Source organism: Triticum dicoccoides, chromosome 6A (assembly GCF_002162155.2).
Source record: "Triticum dicoccoides isolate Atlit2015 ecotype Zavitan chromosome 6A, WEW_v2.0, whole genome shotgun sequence".
Classification (NCBI taxonomy): domain Eukaryota; kingdom Viridiplantae; phylum Streptophyta; class Magnoliopsida; order Poales; family Poaceae; genus Triticum; species Triticum dicoccoides.
In genome coordinates, this window is record NC_041390.1 from 105,564,631 (window position 1) to 105,584,543 (window position 19,913).

Here is a 19,913-nt window from a genome sequence, read left to right on the forward strand (position 1 = left end):
CTGTCATTCATCTGTCCAAACAAGTTAGTAACTGAGAGAGAATATGTGGGCATGCAACAGGACACTGGATGAATGTCTATCGTAGCACTTCAAATATTGAGTTGTTTTCTGAAGATTCAAGACGATAAACTTCATTCAGAGATACAAGAAGTTGTAGAACTTCCCAGAATTTGTTCCATATGCCAAGGCCACATGGAACATTTGAAACACCTGCAAGCAAAGAAATGGAGGAATTTCATGCTGAGGTAGCTTCAATCTGTAGCTGCTTCTCATGCATTTCATCAAACACTTGACAAACGCACCAATTGCCTTACCTTTGTCCATAGCCACGAGGAATCCCACGAATAGGAAGTAGGCGAGGATGATGCTGATCTCGTCGCGTGCTTGGCTTTGTGAAGGTTGGAGGCTCCATCCGTGGAGCAGTCAGCTGCAGCCGCCGAGGAAGACCAGCGATCAGCGCAGGAGGAAAGCGAGAACCCTGGCCGGCATCTCGCCGCTGCGCTACTTCTGGTCCCTCTCCGGGGCTCTTCCAGCTGCGACTCGTGCGCCGGCGCGGTAGCAGAGGTCCGCGGCCACAAGCCCACAACGGTCGCGATGCCGAGGTAAGGTAAGGATGGCACCCGGCGGCGGGATGCCGGTGCAGACGCGCCACCGCGGGGGACGCCCTGGAGAAGTTCGAGGCGTGGGGTCCAGGCCACCGACGAAGAGGAGGAGAGACCGGATACGGTGCGTCGCTGGTGGCTCCGGCGGTTGGACCACGGGCGGCGGCGGCGGCGGTTACGAGTCGAACTCGGATTGCGTGGTTTCTACGCGACGGGGTTTCGGGGGTCGATCTATATCAGCCGGGCTGCGCACTTTTTCTTCGATCCGACGAGCAAGCCGCCTCCTTGATTGATCACGCGCGAGGTTCTCCCGGCGACCTAACAACCCGGCGACGGCGAGCAAAGAATCCGGCGAGCTTCTCTCCTTTTTTTCCGATCATTTGAATTTTAGCATCGCAATTGTTCTAGTATTACTTGTTTTGTCTGTGCAATCACTTGGTCTCTCTGTTCTTTGCTGCGCTCTTTGTTTTGCAGAGATGGCTAGCCATGTCGCTGCGACTCTGCCGCCGCTGTTACCTACCCCGGCGCGCTGCCTCCTCCTGACGCCTCCTTCGGCGGTGTACACGGCTCGTGTAGAGCTGGACACCAAGAAGCAGCAGCCTGGACGTGCCTCTATGAGCCGAAGCTGGATCAGAGACAAGATCGACCTTCCCGGACGTGCTTTCCGGAGCTCCAGCTGGCTCACTGACAAGACGCTCCGCCGTGTCGGGACTTTGAACGGCGGCGTCGAGCGCTTCGGCCGCGGGGAGATGCCGAGGGAGAACTGGAAAAGGCCGGCGAACCGTACGCCATCAGTCGACCGGTGCGAGAAGAAGCTGAGGCCTCCGACCGAGATAGTGGCAGCCTCGGAGGCATCACTCCTCGTCGGCCCGGCGCCGTCAGTCGGCCGGTTCGAGAAGAAGGAGACGCCTATGACTGAGATGGTGGCAGACTCGGTGGTGGCATCCTTCGATGGCCCTGCTCCGTCGATCGACCTGTCGGAGAAGAAAGCAGAGCCTACGACTGAGATGGTGGCAGACTCGGAGGCGACACTCTTTGTTGGTCCTGTGACGTCGGAGAAGAAGCCGACCCCTCCTACCGTGGTGGCACCCTTCGCTGGCCTCGCTCCGTTGATGGACCGGCCCGAGAAGAAGCCGAAGGCTCTGGCTAAGATGGAGGTGGACTCGGAGGCATCCTTGTTCGCTGGCCCGACATTCATGGTGTCGCCGGACCCGAGCGAGCTGCCCATGCCGACCTTCATCATGTCGCCGGACCCGAGCGAGCTGCCCATGCCAACCTTCCTCTATAAGCACAAGGTGGCTAAAGTGTTAGCTAGACTAGTCGCTCCGATGCTCATTGATCAGCAAGAAGATTGAAGCCACTTTCAGTATGTAGTAGCTAGGTGGAGTATACTGATCAGCAAGATTGAAGCTGTTTTCAGTATGTAACTAGGTGGACATGATTAATACAATTGCCACCATTTATTCCTGAGGTTGGCACTGATCTTATCTGCGGTGGAATGAAATGATCGTGTTCTGCAAATAAGTACGACAGGCTCCTTCCAGGGCCAAGCTCTGGGCCAGGCACCTTGGGCCGCGTCGCCATCCTTTGGATGAGCTCCGTCCAACTGCTTCATCGCCTCGGCTGCATATCTGTCTCTCTCCCTCCGGCGGTGCTGCTGACCCGGCGCATCTGTCGCCGCGTTCCTCCCCGCCGCGTCGGCGTACAACCGGCGGCTCTCCCCGTCGCTGCGGCCCCCGGCTCACCCGCAGGCGGCGTCTCACGTCGCCCAGCGGCCAGATCTCCCCCAACGCCGCCGACCGCCGCTCGCCCTCCTCGCCATCTTCAAGCTCTGACCCGTGGCAGTGCACTTCAACCTGGGGCCAACGACCCAGCGGCCTGCGGCAGCGGTGGCTATGGCCGGCTGCTGCTGCTGCTAGGAGCCCGGCCCGCAGCCACAATAGCACGCCGACCAGCCATCATGTCTGTTGAATCAATGTCTCTCACTAACACTGGGAAACCGAATTATGCAAGTGGAAGGTGAATTTTCCACATCTCCTGACACAGCCTTTACGCCATCCCAATACAATTCTATTCATATATGATTCATGCCATGTTGGAAGTAGGAAATGAAGTTTAACATTGTCGAGTCAGCGCAGCTTATTGTAGGAAGAGGAGATACGAAATTTAACATTGTCGAGTCAGCGCAGCCGATTTTGGAAGAGGGGAAGCTCAACCAGGCCTAGCCAACCACAGTACCTTGCTTGACCTGCTTGAAATCCCCCAACTTATGGACATATTTGTTTTGTATTTGAAGTTGATTGATATTTTTATATGACATTTGGTGCTCACATATGCAAAATTTTCAGGTTCCATGGTACATCTGCTGTCACATGATCTTCTTGATGCATATTCACAATCAAAAATAGATTTTGTGCCTACTTGCTTTCTTATGCACCGTGCTGTTAGCTCGTGGGAGAATCAGTAAAAATAATTCTGACATGAAACTGTATATGATTGTTCTGAAATTAGTGGTTCCACGGTGTCTATATATCTAACGTATTTACTTTAGCAGTTCAGGAGGATGCTTTTGGGCGATACACCCTACTTATGTAGGAAGAAATGAAGTCAGCCTGCACCAGGGGTGCACTTGACAACAACAGGGACACAAAGTTGGTCTGATTGGCAAGGCTTCTGGTTAGCTCTTTACACATGGTAATTTAAACATCTGAAAATCAAGATTTATTTCTGGTTATCACTAAAGAGAAGTATTCTTGCTAAATCAGCTTTAGCTAGGAGAGAATGGAAAGAAATGTTCTTTACCTAATCAGCTTTAGGCAGGAGAGGCTACAAAGGAGACGAAAAATGGCATTTTTGTCATAAGATATCATTGGAGCGCCTCTTGTGTGCTTTCCCTGTAGATTCCCTTTGCTGGACTGCAGAGTCAAATGTTCTTATTTTCTAAACTCGATATTTACAAATATTAACCATTTGTGAGCAGTGATAACGGTTACATGGTTTTAGCCAAAATGTCTAGCTAAGACTTTCTGATCATATAGGACTCCTACTACAAAGAAAACACAGAAGGCGGTCATAAAGATGATGGCCTCACTACCAATCTGTTTTATGGGGTCAATGGAAACTGAACTTGCTTTTGCCGAACCACAATGGTTTGCAACCATAGAGCCACACAGTTTGGGGTTTCCACCAAAGCTAGAATCCGGAAATGTGCTAAACTGGCCCGCGTTTGGAATAGTGCCTTCCAGGTCATTATTAGAAATGTTGAATCTGGAAAGGAAGTGCAGATTGTTCAATGCAGCTGGAATCTTACCAGTGAGATGATTACCGGACAAGTCGAGCATCTGCAGGTTCGTGAGGTTGCAGATCTGTTCTGGTATCTCTCCAGATAATCTGTTGGAGCTCAAGTTAAGTGAAAATAGTCCTTGTAACTGACCGATCTCCTCCGGAATCATACCAGTGAAATTATTCATGGCTAGATTAAGCTCTTTAGGAAAAGCACTAGGCGTGAGGTATTGCAGAAATTGGTTCTTGTTCCAAACAGGCAGCTCAAAGAATACCTTTGGTGCAGTACTATCTGATTCTAGCATTGGCATCTCCATTAAAGCACTTGGAATTTCCCCTGTAAGGCTGTTGTTTGATATATCTAGAGAGAAGAGAAATTTTAGGCTGCTGATCCATTCAGGTATGGGCCCAGTTAGTTTATTGCCTTGCAAAAATAGCATCCCCAAATTCGGTAGCTTCGATAACCAATCAGGTATTTTTCCAGACAATGAACAATGATTTATATAAAGAACCTGGAGATTCTTGAAACCATCAATGCTGACATCCTCTGGCATGGTCTCATGCAGGAAGTTGAACCCAAGATAAAGGGTGGTGAGGCTCCTGGAACTGCTTAGGATCCGAATTGTTCTTGTGATATTTGTAAGAGAGTTATTAGCAAGTGATAGGAATGACAGGGACTTCAGATTGCCTATTTCTTCTGACAATTGACCATGGAAAGGATTGTAAGATAGCCGTAGTGCAGTCAGCTTGCTGCAGGAGTATATGCTTTCTGGAACTGTGCCGGTGAAGTTATTGGAAAGAAGATCTAGTTTTTTTAGATTGGACAGACTTACGAAGTTGACCTTGGTAAGTTCTACGCTAAATTGGTTTGCCTGGAGGTCAATTGTTACAAGATTTGTGCAGTTGCTTAGAGCTGCTGGCAGCTCCCCTGACATGTTGTTGTGTTCCAAATGCAGCTCCTCCAATCTCTTCACATCACCTATAGACTCTGGAATATTGCCGCTGAGCTCATTCCCCCCAAGATCAAGGGTGACCAGATTTGTGAGCTTGCTGATGCCATCAAGAGCTCCTTCTAACCTATTGTTAGGCAATGAGAGGTGCTCTAACGAGATTACCTTAGAAGAGTTCATCTGGAAGTGTACCACTGAGGTTGTTGTAGCCAGCACCAAGCAATTTCAGCGCTGAGCAATTACTGAGCCCTGGAGGGATGTTTCCACTGAGTTGGTTGAAACTGAGCTCAAGCACGGCAAAAGATGGGGCGCTAAAACATGGTGTAGTTGGTATCTGACCAGTAAACCTGTTGCTGCTGGCATTAAGAACGACCAGGCTCTTCATCGCCTCCCATGTTGTGGATGGAAAACTGCCTGTAAACAAGTTGCTTGAGATGTTGAGTACCTGCAGAGGCCGCACAGGGGTTGAAGATGGCAGCTCACCCAGGCCTCCTGTCAGGCGGTTGAAGCTGACATCAAGAACAAGGATGCTGCTGGATGATATTAACTCCAGTGGCAAGCCACCGGACAGCGAGTTCCGGGACAGGTTGAGGCGCAAAAGCCCGGTGAGGTTGCCAAGGAACGGCGAGATGGGCCCCTCGAGGCCTCGAGAAGCCAGTGAAACATCAGTAACCTTCCTATCTTGGTTGCAGGTGATCCCTTCCCATGTGCAGCAGTCAGTGTCGTGCCGCCATGACGCCGTGAGGCCGCCGTTCCACGATAGCACGGTGAGGAGCTGGAGAAGGGAGCTCTTCTCCTGCTCGATGCAAGAGCTGGTGGGAGAGACCAAATAGAGCAGCAGCACCAGAGCCAAGCTAAATGGAGGCATGCTAAAATTCTTGGTGTGCTTGTTGTATGAAATGTAGTGGCTGCACGGTATTGTGGTGAAACTGGCAATGGCCTAATGAAGAAAGAGCGTGCAAACGGAACTGTGTTACAAATTATTCTGTTTGTGACGTACAGAAGCATGACAGCAGACTTTGAAGATTGCAACTGCACTCGTACTCCACTTTAGGATTTTGTGAGAGCTCCGGAGCTACTCAAGTTCTTATTGCTTTGTACAAAAAGTCCACCTCACAGAGTCACAGTTTCCCACTTGGAAGGAGACGATCGTCAGTTGACGGGCATGTGTCTGTGAGCGCTTACGTAGAAGCTCATCTCTGATTCTCTTCTTTTGAGTTATAATTATTTGACATCAACCAAAATCTCACTAAGACGACCAAATGGGTGAAGGTGGACTTTAGAAGGAGAAAGAAGGCCTCGAGGAGGGAGAAGAACCCTTTGGACATGGAATGAGAGTGGCTGGAGGCGATTTCAGAGTCAAATAAAGGTAAAGTCAAAATAATTTGCTCCAGCTTATTCTCTCAACTTCAATAGAATGCTGCTGGATTCTCGTGAGGCCGCCATCCCGAGAGAGCCCGGCGAGGAGCTAGAGAAGGGAGATCTTCTCCAGCTCGGTGCAGGAGCTGGTCGCAGAGACCAAAGAGAGCAGCAGCACCAGAGCCAAGCTAAATGAATCCATGTGTTAAAATTCTTAGTGTACTTGTTGTGTGAAAAATAGTGGATGCACGGTGTCGTGGTGAAACTAGCAACGGTCTAGTGAAGAAAGAGCGTGCGAACGGAACTGTCCATTCTGAATATTTTTGTTTGACAGTTTCCTGAAACTGTACATTCCGAAAGCATACTAAACTGCCATTTCCTAAACAAAAAAAAAGAGCTGTCCATTCGGATTCTGTCAGTTTTGTTATATATTTTCTGTTTGAAATTTTCGGTGATGTCATTATGACGCGGCCTATTTTTTTTTCTTCTGAGCTGCTAATAATATGCAGTGTTAAGTCGAGTGTCGAGTACCGGTGTCTCACTGGTAGTCGAGTGGCTAATAATATTTTGTGTCAAGTAGAGTGTCATTGTATTTCAATGGAGTGCATATATGTCATGGATCATTGTACAGGTGACTAATAACATTTCCTATTAAATCAAGCGTCGATGCTATTAAGGTTTGCTGCTACTCAGATGCAATCTTCTCTTACAAATTACTCTGATCATTATGACGTACAAAAACATGACAACAGACTTTGAAGATTACGACTGCACGTGTACCACTTTACGACTTTGTGGAGGTCTCGAATTCTTACTGCTTTGTACAAAAAGTCCACCTCAAATTCTTAGTATTGCTTTGTGCAAAAAGTCCACCCAAGAGAGTCATTGTTCCCCACTTGGAAGGAGATGATCGTCAGCTGAGGGGCATGTCGTTTTCTTTGAAGATTGTGATCTCATCAAAAAATTCATTGTAAAAAGACAAAACAGGTGAAGATGAACTTCAGATAGGGAAAGCAGGTCTCGAGTAGAGAGATGAACCCTTTGCACACTGGCTAAAGGCGATTTTAGTATAAAAAAGGTAAAGTAAAAATAATTAGCTTATCCTCTCTACTTCAATTGACCGCTGTTGGATTTAATATATTTAGTATGACTTGGTGATCAGAACACCTATCAGTATAACTTCTAAAAGGTTATTAAAAAGGGGGTAATTTTAATGGGCATGTGTTCTTTTTCTAGGTAGTAGTTGGACTGGGCTTAGTTGAGGTAGCTCATTTGAGAGTGTCATGCTTTGTCAATATCTATTGCGGGACTTGTCATTTTTTTGTTACTAGAGCTATCAATCTCTCAGTTAAACAACTTGCCGGAAACACAAGACATCAATCTCAATCTCTCAGTTGGTATGAAATTCTAAATTATTTTTGACTTCTACATGCACATATGTGGTCTCTAGGTTAAGATATGTACAGTTGAGTTAGTCTAGGTCAACTCCCAGAAGTTCATACAACAGTGCAACTAGCTTAGGTTAGCGAGAAAAGGTTCATACCAACTTTTCTCTAGCTCAGCTGGGCTAAATACAAGGCAACCAATTTGTATATACACTTAATATTATAGGGGTGTATATCATTGCGTGTAAATGCACACTTGTGTCATATCTTGGAACCAACTTCATTAGTTTAAAAGTAAAATAAAAGAATTTTTATGTGTATACTCAAAACACTAGCACTATTTGCAAAGCTTGTCAGCCTATTTTTATTAGTAGGAAAAAAGCTTGTCAGAAACCGATCATTTTCTTAAAAATTGAAATTGATCATTTGTGGACGACCAAAAGGGACATATACAATAAGTTTGGCTAAGATAAGTTGCCATGCAAATGTTGTTAGTCACACTCCTACAATATCATATTGTATGCTGGCTGGCAATCCCCCCGAGGATATTGTTATGTTGGCTTGGCAATACTCCACTAGTGCAGAACCGGGCAATAGCACCGGTTCGTAAGGCCCTTTAGTGCCGGTTTGGTAACCGGCGCTAAAATGTAGGCACTAAAGCCCCCCCCTCCCCCCCGCTTTAGTACCGGTTCAGTATGAACCGGTGCTAAAGGGCAACCACGTGGCACGAGCCAGCTTCGGGGGCAGGGAGACCTTTAGTACCGGTTGGTGTCACCAACCGGTATTAAAAGGTTGGGGGGGTTTGGGTTTATGATTTCTTTTTCATTTAATTTTGTGTTTTCCATTTAATTATTTTTCGTTTGCTGGTATTTTACGATACTACATATTGTACACGTTATGCATATATATAAATAGAATTTCTAGTAGAACCGATCATAATATATATATATATATATATATATATATATATATATATATATATATATATATCATCGAATGTCTCACAACCACCATTAATTAATTCACACATAGGCGCCTTCGGAGCCAGTGGCATTAGCCTAGCTAATTGGTGCCTTCGGAGCACGATAACAATTGGAAGTGGTTCATGGGGGCGGTAGCGAGTAATAGTATTCTCCTTTGGGATCTATGACCTGGTCGAGCAAAAATCCCGATATTTCCTCTTGAATTGCTTCTATGCGGTCCTGTGCTAGGAGCTTGTCCCGCACCTCTTTGAACTGTTAAGAAGGAGATCAATATACATGTGTATTAGTTGTGTGACTAGATATCGATAATGGTGTAAAAATTGTGAATAGTGTTCTGACAATCGATATCGTACTCACTCATGTCTTTGAGATTTGCTCCTTTCGGACGCCATCATGCGAATGTTCTCGCAAACGTAGTATGCACATAGATCATTCCCGGCGCCTGCTTCAGGGCCTTTACGAGAATGAAATTTGATCAGATAATAGTTAATCAAGCATGACAATTAAAGAGATGGCAGCTAGCTAGTACTACTTAATTACTTACCTTGGGTCGGTACCATTTCAGATTTTGTTTCCATGGGCCTGGAGTGGCCCTGATGAACTTTGCCCAAGCCCTGCCCGCCGACAAAGAAAATGAATAAATGGGTTATTAAATAGTTATTATCAGGAAATGACGAACTAATTAAATAGGCCGAGATATAGTTAATAATGATTGAAATTACCTGTTGACTATCCCCTTCACGATGGCGTAGTCACTTGCTTTCTTAAGTAGTGAGTCTAGTACTTCAACTGTTCCTTTATCAATTTTAATGATTAACAAGATCCAGTGAAATCTGCATGCACACACGTTTGCATGTCTTAATTAAGCGGGCATATGTAAGCAAAAACATGTAGTTATAGCTAGTAGGGAAAAACAGAATTTGTAGTACAAGACAGTGTGACTCATTGGAAGTTGTAAGGAAGTAGTATATTTTCATTGTATTTGAGTTCCTTGAAGAACTATAGCATGCTTTCCTCTACATTTTTTTCGTGATATGGATCTATTTTCCATGTGTATTCATTAATGGTATTTGGGTCAACGAACCCAATGCCATAGCGTCCACATTTTTTCATTTCATAAATCTTCATCCTCCATAATATCACAGAAAAGAATATAGTGAGGATAATTACAGGTAATGATTGATCAAAATGATCACTACAGCTAGCTTGAGACTTAAATTACAGAAAGAAATCACTTATAGACAATAGCAACTGGCGATAGATTTGTCGAGTGCGTCTTTATTGTATAGCTGAAATAGTTCTGAATACTCAACGGTCACAGCTTTCTCATGGTAGTAATGCTCCTTGTTGACATTCACCATGAGGGACTCTCGATTGAAAATCTTGGTAATGTCCATGTACCATTGATGCAATTCATACATTCTCGTTGGGAGTTTATTGACCTCCTCTGGCTCGACCAAAGGTTGGCCCCGAGCATATTTCCATTTTATTTCCTCCTCTCTAGTCGGAGACATGGGCTCGATATCGAGGAGTTGTCCAACAGTGATCCCGATCGATTCAGCCTGCGTAATATGCTCCTCGGTTATTACCACATCGCCCACCCCGGGAATGTTAATGGTTTGCCCACAATAATATTGGGCGCGCCTACTCTCATGTGTTGTTGGCACAACAAGCGGGGGAATTGATTGCGCCGCCTGTTCTCCCAGCTGGGGAACAGTTTTACCGCTCCTTTTGTCAGCTGATTTGCTCGAGCTCGAGCTCGCCTCTTTCTGTAGACATGCTCGATTTAACTTCTTGATGTGGCGCTCATAGTCTGTGTCAATAGACTTGGGAGCTGGTGCTCTAGCCATACGAATGAAGTGGTCAATCTTTTCCACAGGCACTTTCTCCCTTGGCGGCGGTGGCGGTTCCGGTGCAAAATGGGCTTCCACCTCGGCCTTCGATATGGCTACGTTTTCCTCCTCGGACTTGTCGTAAGGCCTCTGCGGAAGAGGCGCGAGGCTTGGACCATATTGAAATCGTCCGTCTGTACCTCCAGTACTACCTCGACTTGTACCGCTACGCACCATAGCTGAGGCGGCTCTCTTTCGTAATTGCTGAGCCGGCGAAGACGGCTGACGTGGCTGAGTTGGAGGAGGAGGAGTGGCCTGAAGCTGTGCCGGACTTGGAGGAGGAGTGGCCTGAAGCTGTGCCGGACTTGGAGGAGGAGTGGCCTGAAGTTGTGCCGGACTTGGAGGAGGAGTGGCCTGACGCTTTGCCGGACTTGGAGGAGGAGGAGTGGCCTGAAGCTGTGCCGGACTTGGAGGAGGAGTGGCCTAACGCGTTGGTGGACTTGGAGGAGCGGGAGTCTGCTGACTCGGTGGCGGACTGCGACGAGGAGTCGGATGACGTGGTGCCGGTGGCCTTCGAAAGATGATGCAATCCTTTCTTCATATGATGATACGATGGTTGGCCTCTCCTAATATGTGCTCATCGTCACCTCCAGGAATGTCAAGCTCTAGCCCCGAATATTGGTCCACCACCTCATCAACCAAGACACGAGCATAGCCCGCTGGAATCGGGTTGCAATGGAAGGTTGCCTCAGGGGGATTTGTAAAAGTAAGGGCGTCCGCCATCTTCATGGATATGTTCTTCATTTTGACCCATTTGCACCGAAACAAAGGGACCTTCAAACCACGTCGATAGTCAAGTTCCCATATGTCCTGTATATAACTATAATATGTTTCCTTTCCCGTCTTGGTTTCTGCATCAAAGCGGACACCACTGTTTTGGTTGGTGCTCTTCTTATCTTGGACGATCGTGTAAAATGTATTACCATTTATCTCATACCCTTTGAAAGTCATTATATTTGAAGATGGTAACTAGGACAACAAGTACAGGTCATCTTCAATAGAGGTGTCATGCATGGTACGTGTCTGCAACCAGCTGGCGAAACTCCTGGTTTGTTCACGTGTAATCCAGTCATCAGACCGCTCCGGGTGTTTGGAGCGTAGCAAATTCTTGTGTTTATCCATATACGGAGCCACCAAAGTGGAATTCTGTAGAACTGTGTAGTGTGCTTCAGTGAGAGAATGTCCGTCCATACATATTATTTGTTCCCCTCCTAGCGTGCCTTTTCCATCCAGTCTGCCCTTATGCCGCGATTCAGGAACACCAATCGGCTTAAGGTCAGAAATAAAGTCAATACAAAACTCAATGACCTCCTCATTTTCATGGCTCTTGGAGATGCTTCCTTCTGGCCTAGCACGGTTATGAACATATTTTTTTAAGACTCCCATGAACCTCTTAAAGAGGAACATATTGTGTAGAAATACAGGACCCAAAACGTTAATCTTTTCGCATAGGTGAACTAGGACGTGCGTCATGATGTTGAAGAAGAATGGTGGGAACACCAACTCGAAACTGACAAGACATTGCACCAAATCATTCTCTAACCTTGGTATGATTTTTGGATCGATTACCTTCTGAGAGATTGCATTGAGAAATGCACATAGCTTCACAATGGCTAGTAGAACGTTTTCCGGTAGAAGCCCCCTCAATGCAACCGGAAGCAGTTGCGTCATAATCACGTGGCAGTCATGAGACTTTAGGTTCTGGAACTTTTTCTTTGCCATGTTTATTATTCCCTTTATATTCGATGAGAAGTCAGACGGTATCTTAATACTGAGCAGGCATTCGAAGAAGATTTCCTTCTCTTCTTTGGTAAGAGCGTAGCTTGCATGACCCTGATGTATGCCGTCTTTTCCGTGCATACGTTGCTGGTCCTCCCGTGCCTCAGGTGTATCTTTTGTCTTCCCATACACGCCCAAGAAGCCAAGCAGGGTCACACAAAGATTCTTCGTCACGTGCATCACGTCGATTGCGGAGCAGACCTTTAGGTCTTTCCAATAGGGCAGGTCCCAAAATATAGATTTCTTTTTCCACATGGATGCGCATCCGTCAGCGTCATTCGGAACAGGTTGTCCACCAGGACCCTTTCCAAAGACTACCTTCAAATCCTTGACCATATCATATACATCAGCACCAGTATGGTGGCGAGGCTTCGTCCGGTGATCCGCCTCACCTTTGAAATGCTTGCCTTTCTTTCTTACGGGATGCCTGCTCGGAAGAAATCGACGATGTCTCAGGTACACATTCTTCTTACAATTAGCCAAATATATATTGTCGGTATCGTCTAAACAGTGCGTGCATGCGCGGTATCCCTTGTTTGTCTGTCCTGAAAGGTTACTGAGAGCAGGCCAATCATTGATGGTCACGAATAGCAACACCTTTAGGTCAAATTCTTCCCCCATGTGCTCATCCCATGCACGTACACCTGTTCCATTCCACAGTTGTAAGAGTTCTTCAACTAATGGCCTTAGGTACACATCAATGTCGTTGTCGGGTTGCTTAGGGCCTTGGATGAGTACTAGCATCATAATGAACTTCAGCTTCATGCACAACCAAGGAGGAAGGTTATACAAACATAGAGTCACAGGCCAGGTGCTATGGTTGCTGCTCTGCTCCCCAAAAGGATTAATGCCATCCGCGCTTAGACCAAACCATACGTTCCTTGCGTCATCTGCAAACTCCTTCCCGTACTTTCTTTCGATTTTTCTCCACTGCGACCCGTCAGCGGGTACTCTCAGCTTCCCATCTTTCTTACGGTCTTCTCTGTGCCATCGCATCGCCTTGGCATGCTCTTTGTTTTGGAACAAACGTTTCAACCGTGGTATTATAGGATCATACCACATCACCTTGGCAGGAATCTTCTTCCTGGGGCGCTCGCCCTCGACATCACCAGGGTCATCGCGGCTGATCTTATAGCGCAATGCACCGCATACCGGGCAAGTGTTCAAATCCTCGTACTCACCGCGGTAGAGGATGCAATCGTTAGGGCATGCATGTATCTGCTGCACCTCTAACCCTAGAGGGCAGACAACCTTCTTTACTTCGTACGTACTCTCGGGCAATTCGTTGTCCTTTGGAAGCATATCCTTTATCATTACCAGTAACTTTTCAAATCCCTTGTCAGATACACCATTCTCTGCCTTCCATTGCAGCAATTCCAGTGTGGTACCCAGCTTTTTCTTGTCACCTACGCAATTCGGGTACAACATTTTTTTGTGATCCTCTAACATGCGCTGCAACTTTTTCTTCTCTAAATCACTTGCACAGTTTCTCTTTGCATCGGCAATGGCCCGACCTAGATCATCAACGGGCTCATCCGATGCCTCTTCTTCAGCTTCTTCCCGCATTGCCGGCTCAGCTTCTTCCCGCATTACCGGCTCAGCTTCTTCCCTCATTGTTGTATCATTGTATTCAGGGAACCCATGGCCAGGATAGCTGTCGTCGTCCTCTTCTCCTTCATTGTCTTCCATCACAACCCCTCTTTTTCCATGCTTGGTCCAAACATTATAGTGGGGCATGAAACCGGACTCAAACAGGTGGACGTGAATGGTTCTTGACATAGAGTAATTGTGACCATTCTTACAGCCAGCACATGGACAATGCATAAAACCATCTGCTCGCTTGTTTGCCTCAGCCGCAAGCAGAAAAGTACGCACGCCATTAATGAACTCGGGAGAGCATCGGTCATCATACATCCATTGCCGGCTCATCTTCAATACACAGCACCGAAAACATCAAATTAATACAATACATAAAGTTCATACATAAAGATCATACAACACTTAAATGCAACAAACAAATAACTCTCTAACTAAAGAATTTAAATGCAACAACAAATGTGATCAAGATTGCAACTGAGGTAACAATTGATCCAACAGTATAATGATACCAAGCCTCACTATGAATGGCATATTTTCTAATCTTTCTAATCTTCAAGCGCATTTTCTCCATCTTAATCTTGTGATCATCGACGACATCGGCAACATGCAACTCCAATTCCATCTTCTCCCCCTCAATTCTTTTTAATTTTTCCTTCAAATCCTCGTTTTCTCTTTCAACTAAATTTAACCTCTCGACAATAGGGTCGGTTGGAATTTCCGGTTCAACTACCTCCTACATACAAATATTTATGTCAACTTGATGGGCATAATTTGTCATAAACATGAAATGCAATGAATAGTTTTAAAAGAGAATATACCACATCCGAATCATAACCCGGACGAGGACCGACGGGGACGGATATCAAAACCATGGCATTATGTATAACAAACAAAGTATGGGTAAGATAATTATACGAGTAACTATATATCCAAATCACACAAATATCAATTTTTTTATATAAAACTTCATGAACAAGAGGCTCACCACAAGGTGGTGCCGGCGACGGGACGTTGCGAGCGATCGACGGTGGTTACGACGGAGATTTAGAAGGTACTAAGTAAACCACACCTACATATGCAAACTAATTGTTATTTTTGACCTCAAATTGCATATAAATCAAATACTAGCACATATATATAATTCCTCCCAAATTACTAAACTCAAAAATCAATCACTATATAAAGCATTGCACGAGCTAATCTAGCAATGAGAGATGAAAGGAAAAAGTTGCTAACCTTTGTGATCATTTGAATGGACGGGGGCCTTCTAATCTTGGGCAAAATATGTGATGAGCTTGAGAGGAAGAGGGAAAAGAACAGAGAGGAGAGGAGAAAGGGGAAGAACAGAGCGAGCTCGGGTGGACGAAGGGTCTATGTAGAACGACCTTTAGTACCGGTTTGTGATATGACCCGGTACTAATGGTGCTAGAGGGGCCCCGGACTGACAACATCCTGCCACCACTCATTTTAGTACCGGTTCGTGGCACGAACCGGTGCTAAAGGTTTGCCATGAACCGGTACTAATGAGAGCGGCCCGGCTAGCCGTTGGAACCGGCACTAATGTACACATTAGTGCCGGCTCAAATTCAAACTGGCACTAATGCGCTTCATGTTTGACCATTTTTCTACTAGTGCCCTAGGCTTCATTTGGTTCATAGGATAGGATTATCGTAGGAATAGGAATTTTGTAGGAAATGGGATGACATGTATCTCAAATCCTATGAGTAGGAATAGGAAACGAGATGTCATTTGGTTGATACCAAAGAAAATTTTCCATTGAGTCTAGGCTCATTTTTATTTTCTTATGAAATGTGAAGGATAGGAACCAATCCTATATAGGAATAGGAATCCATTCCTATGAACCAAAGGGCTCTAAAGGAAAAAAATCCTATAAGAATCCTATCCTCTAGAATTCCTATGAAATTCCAACAAACCAAAGGAGGCCTAGAGGTTTTGCTACCATTGTAGCTGCTGATTGTAAGCATCCTATTTGAGTATGAAAGTTCCTTTCCCACAAAAAAAGAGCACGCACAATTTTGTCCCTTTTTGGAGAATCCAATTTTATTCCTTTTTGAGGGACATGCACAAATTTATCTCTTTTTTTTGAGAAATAATTTTATCTTTTTGTAGGCATGTAGTACAATTTTATCTTTTATTAGGGGAATGCAGTACAATTTTATCTACATTGAAGCATCTCTAAGCCCACCCAATTTGAAGCCCAAGATGAAGCCAGCCCAAACTGTTATCTGCAAGCCAACCCAAATATTGCACCCATAAGGCCCAACGTTGAGTTCTGCCCAACTCAGTGCGCCGGCGTCTCGAGGCTTGGCCGCACCGCCGCACTGGTGCTCCCGCAGTCCCACTTCCAGTGGCCAGAGCCCAGAGGCCAGGCAGAAATCGAACCAAGCCTCCCCCTCCCGGAGCTCCCCGGCGAGGGGGATGCAGCGACTCGCGGCGACCCGGCGTGGCGGCGGGCCGGCTGCTCCAGGTTCGCTAAGCGCGCTGGAGGACGGCGGCGTGCGGCGGCTCGTGTCCCGCCTCCGTCGGTCCGAGGAGGCCAGGCAGGCAGGGGATGGGAGATTCGACCAAGGCCCGGCGTACCGTGAGCCCTTCACCGAGGTATTATGGAAACCAGGGAGCAGCTGCTTAATTCCACATTGTAGTGCTAGCTTCGTTGACATTTCTGAATTTTTCTCTCAGCGCGTTTTTTTCCTCTCTGGATAATTGCGACCCTGGGTTGGAGTTAGATGGCTAGACTGCAAAGCGAGTCTGCAAATAGTTACACAATTTTTTCTCTCAGCGCGTGTTTTTCTGCATCGAGCTTTAGGTTCCTTCACTGCAGATTGCTGGACTGCAAATAGTTACAGATTTCAGTTTGCCAGACTGCAGATTGCTTATGTGCGCGTTGGCGATTTTGCTCATTATATGTCCTCTGGTCAACTATCAAAAGAAACATTCATCACCCTATGCATAGGTATCAAAGTAAATACTGGCAAATACTTTGGTCGATGTTGGTTTTCAGTAATGAAAATCGGAAGGGGGAAGCCCTTCTTTGATAAAAAAAATCAAAGTAAATACTGAACAAATAGTTACATGGAGTACAATGATGCTCACTGTTAACGTTGCTCACTTGCTAATCATGTTTCTGTTACATGGAGTACAACAATGAAACGTCACTAACTCAAGATAGCAGGTTTACAAGGGATGTTGTTCTTGCTAGGGCTGGAGCCACTGACATGGTCTTGCTGAACTGGGAACTACTTGAGATCACGTAACGGTTTGGGCAGTGATAGCAGTTACAAGGTTTTAGCCAAAATATCTGGCTAAGACCATCTGATCATATAGGACTCCTACTGCAAAGAAAGCACCAAAGGCGATTGCAAAGGTGACTTTACGGCCAATCTCTTTGCCGGTGTTGATGAACTCTGGACCCGCTTCTGCTGAATCACAATGGTTTGCAATCATAGGACCACACAATTTTGGGTTCCCATCAAAGCTAGAATCTGGAAACGTGCTAAGCTGGCCCGCAGTTGGAATATGGCCTTCGAAGTCATTATTAGAAATGTTGAATTTGGAAAGAAAGTGCAGATTGTTTAGTGCGGCCGGAATTGTACCAGTAAGATGATTGCTGGACAAGTCGAGCATCTGCAGATTCGTGAGGGTGCAGATTGGTTCTGGGATCTCTCCTGATAATTTGTTGTAGCTCAAATTAAGTGAAACGAGTGCTCTTAATTGGCCCATCTCCCCCGGGATCACACCAGTGAATTTATTGACGGCTAGATTAAGCACTTTCGGACATGCACCAGCATTGATGTATTGGATAAATGGACTGAAAACATAAACAGGCAGCTCAAAGAAGGCCTTTGCTGCAATCTTATCTGATTTTAGCATTGGCATCTCCGCTAAGGCAGTTGAAATTTCCCCTGTAAAACTGTTGTTTGATATGTCTAGATGGAAGAGAAAGTTTAGGGTGCTAATCCAGTCAGGTATTGGCCCAGTTAGTTGATTGCCTTGCAAAAATAACATCCCCAAATTTGTGAGATTTGATAACCAATCAGGTATTGTTCCAGACATTGAACAATAACTCATAGAAAGAACTTGAAGATTCTCAAAACCATCAATGATGCCATCCTCTGGCATGGTCTCATGCAGGAAGTTGAACCCAATAAAAAGGGTGGTGAGGCTCCTGGAACTCTCAAGGATCTTAAGTGTTCTCGTGATATTTGTAAGGGAGAGGTTAACAAGTGATAGAAAGCGGAGAGACTTCAGATTGCCTATCTTTTCTGACAATTGGCCATGGAAATGATTGTAAGATAGCCTTAGTGCAGTCAGCTTGCTGCAGGAGTATATGCTTTCTGGAATTGTGCCAGTGAAGTTGTTGAAAACAAGATCTAATTTTCTTAGCTTGGACAGGCTTACAAAGTTGACTTTGGTAAGTTCTCCGCTGAATTGGTTTGCCTTGAGGTCAACCGTTATGAGATTTGTGCAGTTGCTGTGAGCTGATGGCAGCTCCCCTGACATGTTGTTGTGGCCCAAATGGATCTCTTCCAATCTCTTCAGCTCACCTATGGAATCTGGAATATTTCCACTGAGCTCATTCTTCCCAAGATCAAGGGTGACAAGATTTGTGAGTTTGATGATGCCATTTAGCGCTCCTTGTAACCGATTGTTAGGTAACGAGATGTACTGTAATGACCTGACCTTAAAGAGTTCATCTGGAAGTGTCCCATTGAGGTTGTTGTAGCCAGCACAGAGGAATTTCAACGCCAAGCAATTACCAAGTCCTGGAGGGATGTTTCCACTGAGTTGGTTGAAACTGAGTTCAAGCACAGCAAAAGATGGCGCGCTAACACAGGGCGTAGTGGGTATCTGCCCAGTGAAACTGTTGGTGCTAGCATTAAGCACGACCAGGCTCTTCATCACCTCCCATGTTGTGGATGGAAACCTACCTGTAAAAAAGTTACTTGAGATGTTCAGTACCTGTAGAGGCCGTGTAGGGGTTGAAGATGGCAACTCACTCAGGCCTCCTGTCAGGCAGTTGAAGCTGACATCAAGAACAAGGATGCTGCTGGATGACACTAATTCCAGTGGCAACCCATCGGACAGCGAGTTCTGGGACAGGTTGAGGCGCAAAAGGCCAGTGAGGTTGCCAAGGAACGGCGAGATGGACCCCTTAAGGCCTCGAGATGCCAGCGAAACATCAGTGACCGTCCTATCTTGGTTGCAGGTGATCCCTTCCCACGTGCAACAGTCAGTGTCGATTTGCCATGATGCTGTGAGGCCGCCATCGCTCGAGAGCCCAGTGAGGAGCTGGAGTAGGGAGCTCTTCTCCTGGTCTGTGCAGGAACTGGTGGGAGAATCCAAGCAAACCAGTAGCACAAGAGCCAAACCGAAGAAAGGAACGGGAAAACCGTTCCTGTGTGAGTGACTGAGTGGATGCATGGTTTCCTCGAGAATCTAGCTTGGAAACCACAGGCTTAAGCTTTTGTCTGTAAGGATGAAGTGCCAAACTATCTGATGAAGAAAGAGCGAGACGGGAAAGGAACAACCTGCTCTGTTCTTTAGTTTGTTTGATCCGGTCTGGTTGTAGTGAGCAGTGATGAAAATAAAATTTGGGTCAACACCTCAACGGTTAGCTGATGTTGCATATCTAATGTGGTTTATTTGTAAGTTTGACTTCCGAGGACGTTGATGTGTTAATACTTAATCTGACCATTTCTCCTACCAGTTTTGCTATGCCTGAGGTACTGACATTTGGTGGCAGAAGAGAAAATTCACCTTGTGATGATCCCTATTTTTTGTTGGCAGATTCGCGAGATGTGATCTGTGATGGACGCATTCGCGTACATGATTTGGAGAAGAGCACATGAGGTAGGTGAAGGGGTGTTTACTGAACATTTTTTGCATTTTCTTACAATTTTGATTTGCATTATTAGGTTGATGGAATAGGTGCAGTTATAGTTAAAATACCTATCAGCAGTAAGTGGTCAGTACTCACTACAGTTGGTTGATGAAATAATTTGTTGTAACTACGATCAGTAAGTGGCCACTGGCCAGTGCAGTTGGTTGATGGAATAATTTG

General features: G+C 45.8%; 2 protein-coding genes and 1 pseudogene across 2 annotated transcripts; 1 reads left to right on the top strand and 2 right to left on the bottom strand.

The window, feature by feature from the left end:
• The first annotated feature begins 687 nt into the window (after nt 1-687).
• Nucleotides 688-2,030, top strand: LOC119318971. Its single transcript, XM_037593509.1, has one exon. It carries the CDS (start codon nt 1,079-1,081, stop codon nt 1,955-1,957), a length of 879 nt encoding a protein of 292 aa, XP_037449406.1. The 5' UTR covers nt 688-1,078; the 3' UTR covers nt 1,958-2,030.
• Nucleotides 2,031-2,706: 676 nt separating this feature from the next.
• On the bottom strand, nt 2,707-5,702 carry LOC119315330 (annotated as a pseudogene).
• Nucleotides 5,703-16,533: 10,831 nt separating this feature from the next.
• LOC119315329 (receptor-like protein 2) lies at nt 16,534-19,493 on the bottom strand. Its single transcript, XM_037589971.1, has one exon. The coding sequence runs from the start codon at nt 19,271-19,273 to the stop codon at nt 17,138-17,140; it is 2,136 nt and encodes a 711-aa protein (XP_037445868.1). The 5' UTR covers nt 19,274-19,493; the 3' UTR covers nt 16,534-17,137.
• Nucleotides 19,494-19,913: the final 420 nt, after the last annotated feature.